We start from the raw sequence: 13,222 nt of genomic DNA, 5'->3' as shown, positions 1-13,222 counted from the left end.
CCGAAGCTAGCAGAGAGCGCGTGTCCTCTTCCTCCGACGCGGCCCTGAGATCGACTTCCTCGGACGACGCGCCAGCAAACAGCTGGCGCTGCCCACCGGGAAGCGATGCAGGTTTGGCTCGGTTGAGCTGAAGACGGTTCCGGAATCAGCTGGAAGCGATGCTTTTACAGCGCCTCAGCGCAGCGGAGAATGCAGGCTCAGAGAAAAAGGCCAGGCGAGTCCTCAGAGTCACCATGGCAACAGCTCGCAGTGGGGGCATCCGCCGTCAGCGAGCGCGAGCGCTGCATGATCTTCACCCAGGCAGGAGACACAGATGACGTACCGGTCTCCCTCGCTGAGTGGGGCTCTGACGAGCAGCAGGAAGGCATCTTAAAAAAGGCAGGGCGAACACACACACACACATAAAGAACAGCTTGGATATAACAGAATTGAAAGGATATAGGCACCGGATAGCGCAGCAGGAACGGCAGTGGAAGGCGGCGATGCCAGCAGCTTCAGAATGGCTCGTCCTGCTGATGTGCTTTCTCAGACGGCGCTTGCTTCCTCCGTGATCCAGCGATGCGTGAGCTTCGCTGAAGAGATGAAAAATCAGGTGAATCAGCCTTTTCGAGCTCCTTTTATAGGTTGGGCCACACCCGTTTCGGCGGGAAGTGGCAAGAAGGGCGCGAAGCACCCTTATTGGTCTGATGTTGCATCAGCCCGCGCTCGATAGGCTGTGCAGTTGCCGCAGAACAAGCCAATGAGCGAACGAGCCGTCTCGCCTATGGCTGTGTACTGCTGCAAATGCGCTTTACAAAAATACAAAATTAAGGATAATTTTTTGCTTCAGTATTTCGTGAAAAGAGACTTTTCCCGTAGCGTCTTAGCTAAGACGCAGTATGAGAGAGCTCTCGTAAGAGAACTGAGCTGTGTTAAGCCAAAAGCTTATTATGATTACTGGGTGGCTGGCGTGCTACAAATAATGAATGGATTTTAAGATGTGAAATATTTTTTTAAATCATTTCTTATATCATGAATAGCTTGTGAATAGTAATGTTATTTATCTCAGAAAATACAACAAAATAACTTAAGTTAATTAATTGGAGCCCACTTCAACCTTTAGAACGTTTTACTGCTGTTTTTAATAAAAAACATTTGAGAAATGAAAATTTTAAACGCAGAAACATTTTTGCAGAGTAGGTAGTGGAATTTTCACAAACAAAACATATAATTTAATGAAACCAATGTCTCACTGTAATTGAAAAGATGATTGATTCCCATGCCTCTTAAACTGAGGCGAATACAGCAGTCTGTCAAGCCACATTAAATAGCGTGAAAAATACATTATTGTAAGATATTGTTTGTATTTCAGTATAAACCTGGCATAATTTGAAAGCTGAGACTTTCAAATTAAGTACTAAAAGCACAAAACATTTTATTATTAGGTGGCTGGCACACAAATGATGAATGCATTCAAAGACTTGAAATATTATTTCCAAGCATACTGTCCCTGTGAGTATATGGCACAAGGTATAATATCTACTTTATTATCAAAATATTTAGATTTTATTCCCGCAATTTTGACTTTTTTATTTAAATACTATGACTATAATCTCGTAATCTTAGATTTTTGTAATTTTTTAAAGTGGCACTAAAACACCGTTGTACTTTTTTTTTTTGTATAAATAATCTATTCTGACTTTAGTAGTGTGAGAATTGAGTTATGAAAGCGAAACAAAATGAAATTGATTGACATGGTTGAAGAAAAAAAAATGGTTTTATTGCTATGTACAGAGGGTTGAATAAGAAATAGCCTATGTAAGTAAATCTCTGATTGCTTTCTGAATGCTGGAAAAGAGAGTTAACATCTCTTGATTTGGGAAAGGTCACATCCCAGCTGAACTTTTCCTGGCTCTGTGTTACAGAACGCACAGGTTAGGGAAATGGATAGCATGATTTATGTGACAGCTAATGCCTCAAAGGCAAAAGGATATCAAGAACAGTCATTGCATTATTAAATGCTTGGATTGGAACCATGTCCTAGAAAAAAACATTACTGAGATATAATCCTAAAAAAAATAAACATTAATCACCCCCCACCCCCACCAACCCAAACAATCCACTCTGCAACCCAGCTACGCTGCTCCTCCTCCTTTATCTGTCTCCTTCTCCACTGTTGTCATGCCAACATCCCAGGGGATGGGGTTGTCATGGTGACGGAGCGGGAGGGGAGACCAGCTGATGTCTAGTATCGTTCCAACATGTGCACAAATTTGCCTTCTCGCTGTGTTCCTTCTGCTCGGGCTTGCGTGTGTCTTCACACTTCTGTAGGATTTCTTTGTTTTCATCTCTTCTCTCCTGTTGAAGTCTCTGTCTGCTCTTCATAGACCTCTTTATGTTCACTTCATTTTCCTGAATCTTGTTTGTTTGGGTCATTTATCGGCATAATAAGAAATGATAATAAATTGACCAGTTTTACTATAGAAAGGAAAAATGAAGATATATAACTTATAGTGCACAAAATCCCATTGCGTGATACTTGCATAATGAATATTTGACTGAACAGCAGGAGCAATACAATTCCTTCAATCACATGGAACACAGGAAGTCAATGGTAATGTGACTCATTCCCTACCGATTAGAGAGACCAGGGGTGCCTGATCTATATTTCCACAAGCATTATGCGGAGACCACAGCTTGTTCTCGCCTGGTCATCAGTGTCATGTGTGACTGTTTTAATATTTACTCATAAGTGACAAATTGCTTATATCCTTATAGTGACTTTTTATCATTTGGTCTTGAATTGGTCACACCAGCTGTCGCCATCCTGCATCATTTCTGTGAGACCATCACCAAGGTCTTAGTCATTTAAGAGATGGTTCCTATCCAGCCAAGCTTTATTTTAAGATAAATGAGGGCGAGATAAATGGAATTGACAGTGTGGTGTAGGGTGCTTGGTTTCTTATTCAGCTCTTGATTTTTTCCTGAGCATACTGATCCACAGGGAAGTCATTACACTCGATTCCCCCTTAGCTATTAGCCATTTTACCCTAGCTCAGACTGTGTTCATTGGACCCTAGCCCTTATCTGGGTGAATAAGAGAGAGATGAAGAGGATGGAAGACAAAGACATTTTACCTCAAGGAAACTGCATCAAATTTCCAGGTGTTTATTGAGGCTTGATATTGATTTAGGATCAAATAAGGATGTCTGGAAGTTTAGTTTTAAAATGAAGTCTTGGAAATTGAATCTTTTTATTCATGTTGGTTTCAGATATTTTTGTATTATGAATGTTTTTATTAATGGTTTCCATTTTGCTAAGCGGAGTTTGCTTTGCCATTCCATAATGAGATTAACTTTTTTCTTTTTTTTTTTCTTTTTTAAGGGACTGGACTTGCTGTCCAGTATAGGGCTCCTTTCTATCTTTGCTTGTTTTTTTTTCTCACGAATTACAATGTTTATTATTCATCTTTTATTCTCATTTATTTTTTTAGAAAATTACATTTAATTCATATATTGATAGAAATATAATCATAGTTGAGATGTATTCAAGTTAAGTCCTTGTCTGCATGACTAGCATTTTAAATTTATTTTTGCATATATTAGAAATAATGTAACCTCATTGACCTATGCAGTCTGTTCTGACATCTGTTTGAATTAAAACTCAAGGTCCCAAACACCAGCCCACCACAATCAAACATCTAATAACTCATTAGTTATCGTGAGCCCCATGTTTAATAATTGTTTTGGCCAGCGTTTTCATTATAAACTAAACTAAAACTATTACTTATTATTATTATTATTATTGAAATAAAGCAAAAATAAAATATAAACTTTAGATGAAAAATGTAAACAAAAATTTGATTTTTTTTTTTAATTACTTAAACTAGAATTTTAACTGAAAATATAAAAATTCAAGCTAATTCTAAATGTTAATAAATGGTATATAAATTATTCTAAAATACATCTGGTTCTGAAGGTAATTTGAATTATGAATTGTTCCCAATCAATTATGAATTGTTCCCACACCTCGATACACCAACAGATGTGTAATGTTTCCTGTGAGTCCACTTCCAAAACCCAGGGCCTTGTTTGCAGGTTCGCTATAATGAGAACTAAATTATGGCAGAGCTTATTAGTGCATGCTGGCCTGCTGTGTGTCTGTATGAGTGCTGTTTTAACTCACATCTCCCTTTCTTCCTGTCTCAGGTGACCGGAGTGAGCATTTCCCCTGGGAAAGACCAGCTGGTTGTCTTCCACACCAAAGACAACCAGGACCTAATCGTGTGCCTGCAGGGGATGGTGCCAGCGGGGGACAGCCGCATCGGAGAGCTGGTTGGGATCCTGCTCAGCCACTTCAAAAGGTGACACCAACAGGGGGCGCTTCTGAGAGCGATTTGGGAGACATTGCGGGACTCTGGGGATGGGGCCAGGGCACATAAGGCTAACCATGCCAGCCATGATAATTCATCCACTCTCTTGTGTGCGGTGCCAGTTCAGGGCATTTAAGGACAGTGCAGCAAGCTTATCCATGTCAGACTGATACCCGCTGTGGCTTAATGTAAATCAGGAGAAAAATGTGTGTCTTTTAGAGGTACTTTACGCTCCCTTGAATCTGCCAAATGATTGCAAGAGCTGAGCATGGTACAGAGAGGAGATGCAATATTTTCTGCTTGATGTTTGCTAAATTATGCCCTGGTGTGTCATACTGTGATGGCTGAGGGGGTACACTTCCTGAAATCGACAGGCGGTAGACACTATAACAGGCCGTTTGATGATTTTGTATGGCTTATGAATCAGAAAAATTAGATGAACTCGAAAGGTTATCTGGGGGTATATAAAGTGAATGTCTGTCTGTGCGCTGAGATTAGAGGAAAGCCAAGAGAGATACGGGTAAGATGAAGGCAGTCTGAATGAAAGTTTCCATTTTGTGTGTCTGTGTGTTTTATAACCAAATGAGCTCAGCTGAAAGGGCCGATAATTCTTTAAAATACAAACACACCATAATAAAAGGCTACAACCTGTAAAAAATATGCACCGTAATCTAGTTAATTAACTTTCAGTTCCTCTTCAGGAACTCGAGCTGCGTCAAGAACGTTTGGGGAATGCGTCCAGCGTGACGTCTCTGTATAATGTGTATAATCAGTCCAAAGGAAGGGCAAGACGTCATAGGCGGGTGACGTCAGAGACCAGGAAGCATAAAAGCATGAGCGGCGATGCCGGTAATCAGCCTTGTGTCTTCAGCAAGCGCTCTGTGTGTGTGTCAGTTGCTATCCGTTTGTGAGTCTTATTTAGTGTCGTTTGTCCACTGATAAACTCCATTGTCAAAGCTTCAATCAAGAGAAGTTTTGGGCGAGAGCAGGCAACGTTCAGGCTGTGCGTTTTCCCTGCCAAAAAAAAAAAAAAAAAAGGTGGGGACACACGCAGCTCGTGTGTTGTCTGCTTGAGAGTGAAGCGCGCAGTGTCAGCTCTCGAGGGAGTTGACGGCTGCGATGCGAGCCTTTGCTTCACTCTCAGAAGGCTCTCTTTGAGGAGAGAGCTTTCACTGGTGTTTCTCCCGGTGCCAGCCCCGCTTTTGCCGAGGCGGAGCGGTGGTTGTGCTCGCGGGATTCGCTTTCGGATCTGCTGGAAGGAATGTAAGACGGGCAAGTCCCTATCTTCTTTCTTAGCCACCAGATCCGGCGCCTGCTCTCGGTGGTCGGAAGCCTGCGTTTGCGGTACTTTCTCCCCGATGAGAGGGCGCGACGCGCTGCCTGTCTTTCTCTGAGGAGATTGATGTGGAAAGGCATCGATGAACTCGCCAGTTGCACAAGCACCAGTCACACAAGCATATTAATATTAACATAAGCAGCATTAATGAAGAGTGGAGCTCGCGCAGTCAGCTCTCGGGGGGCTGATTGTGCTTTTCTCGCTGTTAAGCGCTCCGCTCTCGCCGGGCACGCTCCGAGGAGTGTGTCCGTGCATGCGATCTTGCGGTCGCGGTTTCGCTGGTGCTGAGGCACGGCGGCGACCACGATAGCGGGAATCGCACATGATCTGGTGAACGGTTTGGAGACGGCTCGTCCTATCTCCACCCGTGTTCACTAGATCTAGAGCTCGTTCTCGAGGCTTGTAAACCAGTGCTGCGGTTTCTTCGCCCTCTGAAACAGCTCGCTGCAGCATCCATATTTCTCTGAGGTGATTGATGTTGTTTGTGTGACTGAGTAGCATAAAATAAAAAATATATATCTATATATATATATTAAAAAAAGACATGAGCGCTGCCGAGGCAACGCGTGTATTACATTGTTTTATTTTTATGTGAGTTTTTTTTCTACACCAGACCGTGTTGACTAGTCTGGTTGCTGACTACATTTAATTCTAAGGAATAAAATGACATATTTATCTGACTATGTGAAGTTAGATGTACAGGGGCTCTAGGGATGTGATTTCTTGTGTGAGAACACGTCTGTACCGCTCTTCCTCTGAGGAGGTTGAGGCGGTCAGGGGCTGCTGGGCGGAGCAGTCCCAACCGTGTTCCAGCCCCACGTGCCGGGGGTGTCACTTTTGTACTCCGCAGACGCTAGAGTCAAAGTGGCGCTCCCAGGCCGAAGGCTTCTAGTGGAAAGCCGTTGTTTTCACTGGATAGCCTTCATCATAACGTCCTGACGCCTAGACCTAGGACGTTTTGAGGGCCAGCTCCCTCTGTGGAAGAGTGGTGTACACCGCATTACACGGTGCCCGTCTCTCCTCAGTGCCCTCAGGAGATCGATCTGCCAACCCTGCCGGTGTTCCAGTGCGCAGCGGTCTCCAGCGAGCGCTTCTCTCAGTTACCGCCCGGAAACGTAGCGGTGCTAAGAGGCTCGCGACCTCTACGGAGGTTTCCAGAGCAGCTAGTTCGGCCGTCTCCTGCCGGTGCGCCGCTTCAGGGCACCGAGCTAATTGCTCTGATGCAACCAGAGATCAGTCTTGAGAGGCTGATTCCCTTAGTAGACTATATTACAGCATGAAAACTACTGCCAAATGTGTCTCAGTGGGTCCTGCACACTGTAGTGAGAGGCCACAGAATCCAGTTCTGGTGGGCCCCAAGCAGACTCTGGTAATGGAACAGAAGTAGACTCTCTCTGAGGACGGAGACCATCGATGTGGTCCCTCCTTGGGTTGCAGAGTCCGGGTCCTACAGCCGGTACTTCACTATTCCGAGGAAGGATGAGGTGTTGTGTCCTTTTCTAGATCTGTGCTTTTGAACCTCTCAGTCAGGGGACTGAAGTTTAGCACGCCTGCACAGGCCAAGTCCGAGGACTGGTGTGTCACGATCTATCAAAAGATGCACTTATCTCCATCCTTCTTCATCGGAAGTTCCTGAGGTTTGCTTTTGGGGGCAAAAGCCTACCAATACGGATCTTCCACTGATCTTGCACTCTCACCCCACACTTTCACGACTCATTGACGATTGGTTGATATCAGCTCAATCTGAGCAGATGACAGTTCGGCACCGAGGTGTCGTTCTCGCTCACATGAAAGAGCTGGGGTTAAGATTTAACGCCAAGAAAAGTGTGCTTTCTCCAGTTCAGAGAACCACTTATCTGGGCATGGTGTAGGATTCGACCACGATGCAGGCACGTATGTCACCTGCTCGGATTGAGTCGATCCTCACTGCAGTCGCGAGAGTGAGAGAAGGCCGGTCACTCACTGTCAAGCAGTCACGGAGATTGCTGGGTCTGATGGCAGCTGCGTCCAATGTGAATACTATTGGCCTGCTGTACATGAGACCCCTACAGTGGTGGCTCAAGACCAAGGGGTTCTCCCTGAGGGGAAACCCACTTCGCATGCTAAAGGTCACGCGGCGCTGCCTACGTGCCTTGGATATGTGGAGGAAGCCTTGGTTCTTGTCCCAGGGCCCGGTGCTGGGAGCTCCTTGTCGCCGCATGATGCTAGCGACGGACGCGTCCCTCACCGGCTGGGGTGCGGTCATGAGTGGCCACCCTGCCCGTGGTCTGTGGAGTGGTCGCCATCTGACATGGCACTTCAACTGCCTGGAGATGCTGGCCGTGCTTCGTGCACTTCGTTATTTTTTCCCAGACCTAAGAGGTCACCATGTGTTGGTTCGCACCGACAGCAACAGCGGTGGTCTCTTACATCAACCACCAAGGAGGTCTGCACTCACGCGGTTTATACAACTAGCGTACCAGATCCTTGTGTGGGCCCAGGACGAATTCCTCTCGCTCAGAGCAGTTCACATTCCTGGGCATCTTAAAATAGGAGCAGTCATCCTGTTGAGGCAGGGGCCGAGGCCCGGGGAATGGCGGCTTCAAACTGAGGTAATGAAGCAGAGTTAGAGATGTTGGCCAGACTCGGGTGGATCTGTTTGCGACTCGAGAGACATCGCACTGTCCCCTCTGGCTTCCTCTGACTCATCCAGCTCCACTGGGGCTGGACGCCATGGTACAGACATGGCCGAGGCTTCATCTGTACATTTTTCCCTCGATTGCTCTGCTCTCGGGAGTTCTGGAGAGAGTGCGCCGGGACGGAGTCTGGCTGCTGTTAGTAGCCCCGTTCTGGACGGGCCGGGTATGGTTCCTGGGCCTGAATTCTCTTTTTGACGGCACTCCATGGGAGGTTCCCGTCAGGAGAGATCTCCTCTCGCAGGCGGAGGGTGCGCCCCCGCATGGAGCTTAGAGGCTGTAGGTGCTGTCTCTGAGGAGGCACAACTCTTAGCTTCCGTTCTCTCAACCGAGGTTGTAAGACCGTTCTCCAATCCAGAGCTCCCTCAATGAGGAAACTGTATGCCTTGAAGTGGAAGCTTTTCACTTCTTGGTGCGTAGACCGCCAGCTCGACCCAGTTAACTGCCCGTATGGTATAGTGCTGGAGTTCCTGCAGGCTCTACGCAGGGTTGACCCACTCCACCCTGAAGGTCTACGTGGCGGCCATGATGGCCTACTGCGCCCCTCTCTGTGGCCAGTCAGTGGGCAGAAACCCTTTGGTTACATGTTTTCTCCATGGTGCGCTGAGGCTGAGGCCTCCGGCCAGAAGAAGCTTCTGCTAAGCGGTGATCAGGATGTTATCCTAAGCCTTGAGTCCTCTGATCTCCCCTCTCCTGGGGGTCAAGACTCACTCCTTCTGAAGTTTGGCCATTGGACGGGTTGTCCCCGAATTCTGTCAGGCTCCTTCTCTTGCTTTAGCTGTGCTCTTCCACACTAGGCAAAGATTTGAAAGTCTGGCGGCGTGGGCATTCTCGTTCCCCAAACGTTCTCGACGCAGCTGGAGTTCCTGAAGAGGAACGTCTAAGGTTACGTATGTAACCCTGGTTCCTCGAAGGAACGAGATGCTGCGTTGCAGTGCCACACTTCCGGCATGTCTGGCCGGCGCTTGCTTCATCCTTTGAGGCTGATTACCGGCTTCGCCGCTCATGCTTTTATGCTTCCTGGTCTCTGATGTCACCCGCCTATGACGTCTCGCCCTTCCTTTGGACTGATTATACACATTATTCAGAGACGTCACACTGGACGCGTTCCCCAAACGTTCTCGACTCAGCGTCTCGTTCCTTCGAGGAACCAGGGTTACATACGTAACCTTAGATGTTTTATATCTATCAAGTTTGTCATTATTTGGCAATTTTTTTTTTTACTTTCCTTTAGTTAATTTCCACTTTAATCTCTATATTCAAGGTGTTCAAACCTTCACTAAGTACTGTGCTGTTCAAAAGTATGTTGTCGGTAAGATTTTAAAAAATGTTTTTGAAGGGAGTCTCTTATGCTTACGGAGGCTGCATGTATTTGCTGCATTTATCAAAATACTGCAAAAACAGTAATATTATGAAATACTATAACAAATAACTATTTTCTATATGAATATATTATAAAAAGTTTTTTTTTTCCTGTGATTGCAAAGCTAACTTTTTAGCAGCCATGATTCCAGTCTTCAGCATCCGATCATTCATTCTAATATGCTGATTTGGTACTCAAGAAACATTTCTTTTTATGATCAAAGTTGAAAACAGTTATGTTGCTTTATATTTTTCTGGATACCGTGATACTTGACAGGATTCTTTAATGAGTGGAAACTTCAAAAGAACAGCATTTATTTGAAACTCAAATCTCTTCTGATAAATTTAATGCAAACTTGCTGAATAAAATCAATTTCTTACTTAAAAAAAAAAAAAAACACCGGACCCCATTTACGTGCACTTTAAAAGTTTGTTTTTAGTCTGATTGTACAGTACAGTACTTTGTCAAACCTGTAGTCTGATCTTTTTTAGTCAATCTAACAGATTAAAAATAGGACTATCTCAGCTTTGTCCAGAATGTATGTGCATTAGCCTTGTACCATTGCCCTTGTCATTGTGCAGTGGTTTCGAAATACAGAGGTGATGCTCAACGTGTATTTAATCCTTCAAATATTCGATTATGCATTGTATCATGTGTTCTAGGCCAGACAGATGAAGACTATTACTACAAACACAACTGCGCATGTAAACATACTAAGTGAAATCGACTAGCCTTAAAAGGATGCTTCACTGCTTTTTCTGTAAATAAAGCCCCTTTATCCCCTGAGCAGAGTGTTTTTTAGAAAACACCTTGCTAACCTTTCACTGCTAATGACCTGCAACCGTAAGCTTTCTCTGGATCCATCCATCAGCATGATCCATTCGCCGAACAAAAGGCCAGGCTGAGGCTGCTATATTCTGCTGCTTTCCTCTCACTGTAGATGTGTACTTAACCTTTATCTCTCCTTTGCTGTCCTGCACAGCAGCCTTGAGCACTAGCCACCGCAGAGAGACTGTTCCTTCCTCTCCCAGTTCACTTCCTATTACCATTTCAACATTGACACCTTGGAAAGAGCTTGTATAGCAGCTTTTGAGAGATAGTAATACAAAAATTGTAGTCTGTTTAAATCATTTTCAGTTTTACTGAACCTATCACATCATGTTTGATGTTGTTATTAAGTGAGTTGGGATCTCTGGGCACGTTACGCTGAGGTTTGACACTGAACTGCTTTGACTTTTCTGCCAGAGTGGCTTTATGGGAAAACTGCAGATATGTTTCTCCTGTGGTATGAATAGATCGGAAGGACATCCCAAGCATTGAAAATCAGTCTGACTGGCACAGTCTGTCACATGCGAGTAAAATTGTAACCCTCTTACCTGCATTAAGAATGTTGTCAACAAAGTCTCTGATAACTCATTCGGCTTTACATAAATAGAAAGGATTATTTCTCAAAGTGCTCACTTTCTCTCTTGACATTTTTATTTCCCTGAGATTTGCTTTGTTTATCTTACACCATCATTCATCATGTCTCACTGTTTGTCTTCATAGGCAGCATTGAACCTGTTCATACAAATTGCACCATGCACATGAAGTACACAGGTGACCTGGCTCATCATTAAATTTAAATGATTGATTTATTTAGTACGTTGCTAAGCTACCAATGCCATACTCTAATAATCATAAATATAGATGCAATTGTTGAATAAAATAGGCTTTTATATGTTACTATTTAAGTTCAGTGTATTTTTATTTCAGTTTTAGCTTTAGAGTTCCGTTTTAGTTTCTATTTATGTACCGTTCCAGTAATTCCAGTACTTCAACTGAAACATTATGTCAGTTAGTTGCCAAGGCATCACTTTCTAATTTTCAGTTTAAATTTTTCATCTTTTATTTATTTTTCATTTTTAAGATTTATTTCAAATATCAAAATATTTTAATAGTTTTAGAACTGAATTCAGTCTGCATTTCTCAATATTTGTGAAATTGTATGTATTCCTTGCAAAAGAATGAGAAAAACCTTATGGGATACATTTTCCGCTAAAGGTGAAACCAAAATGTAAAAAAAAAAAAAGTAAGATGAAAGCATAGTCTTCTGAATAACAAAAACAAACAATGGTCATGGATCAAAAAATAATAAGTGTAAATCCAATTTTTTATAACACATTTAAAAAAAATAATAAGCATGAATCAAAAAATTTAAAGGGGTCATATGATGTGATATTTTTCCTTTCTCTTTAGAGTGTTACAAGCTCTTGGTGCATAAAAAAAGATCTGTAAAGTTGCAAAGACTAAAGTCTCAAATCCAAAGAGATTTTCTTTATAAAAGTTAAGAGTCAACCACACCCTCCTAAAATGGCTCATTCTAACATGCCCCCACATCTACGTCACGATGTGGGAAGATTTGCATCACGCCGCCCAAATGTTCAAGCAAAGAAAGAGGATGTAACTTTTATTCTCGCTGTTGCTGCTGCCACCATGATGTGGAGACAATTCAATTCAATTCAAGTTTATTTGTATAGCGCTTTTTACAATACAAATCGTTACAAAGCAACTTTACAGAAAATTATGTTTCTACAATATTTAGTTTATAAGTGGTGACTGTCAGTTTGTGCACGTACGACAGGATTTTTAGAAATGGTGATGACATTTTTAGATGTAAATCCTGTGGCAAAACATAGAAACAAATAGAGACATCATTAGCATAGCTGCTAGTTTAGCCCAAGCTAAAGAATAAAAATGCGCATTTGATCAGATGCAACTGCACTCACAATTTAAGATACATTATTCAAATGCTTGGCGAAAGAGATGCGTTTTTAATCTAGATTTAAACAGAGAGAGTGTGTCTGAACCCCGAACATTATCAGGAAGGCTATTCCAGAGTTTGGGAGCCAAATGTGAAAAAGCTCAACCTCCTTTAGTGGACTTTGCTATCCTAGGAACTACCAAAAGTCCAGCGTTTTGTGACCTTAGGGAGCGTGATGGATTGTAACGTGGTATAAGGCTAGTTAAGTACGTAGGAGCTAAACCATTTAGGGCCTTATAGGTAAGTAATGATAATTTGTAACTGATACAGAACTTAATAGGTAGCCAGTGCAGAGACTATAAAATTGGGGTAATATGATCATATTTTCTTGACCTGGTAAGGACTCTAGCTGCTGCATTTTGGACTACCTGTAGCTTGTTTATTGAAGAAGCAGGACAACCACCAAGTGCATTACAATAGTCCAGTCTAGAGGTCATAAATGCATGAACTAGCTTTTCTGCATCAGAAACAGATAACATGTTTCGTAGCTTGGCAATGTTTCTAAGATGGAAGAATGCAGTTTTTGTAACATGGGAAATACGATTTTCAAAAGACAAGTTGCTGTCTAATATAACACCCAGCTTTTTGACTGTAGAGGAAGTAACAGTACATCCGTCTAGTTGCAGATTGTAATCTACAAGATTCTGTGTAGTGTTTTTTAGTCCAATAATTAATTGGAGAAAATTATTTGTCA

The 13,222-nt window shown here is 43.1% G+C and overlaps 1 protein-coding gene across 1 annotated transcript in view; it reads left to right on the top strand.

Annotated features, from left to right (window-relative positions):
* LOC132121549 (unconventional myosin-Id-like) overlaps window positions 1–13,222 on the top strand; it is a 91,329-nt gene that overhangs the window by 59,223 nt on the left and 18,884 nt on the right. The window contains exon 21 of the mRNA XM_059531061.1: window positions 4,188–4,342. Within this exon, the coding sequence (XP_059387044.1) occupies window positions 4,188–4,342 (155 nt within the window). The remainder of the gene's footprint in view (window positions 1–4,187; window positions 4,343–13,222) is intronic.

Source organism: Carassius carassius, chromosome 39 (genome assembly GCF_963082965.1).
Source record: "Carassius carassius chromosome 39, fCarCar2.1, whole genome shotgun sequence".
In the NCBI taxonomy this organism is placed as follows: Eukaryota; Metazoa; Chordata; class Actinopteri; order Cypriniformes; family Cyprinidae; genus Carassius; species Carassius carassius.
Note: the sequence above shows the minus strand (reverse complement) of the source record. Positions and strands in the feature narration are given on the sequence as shown.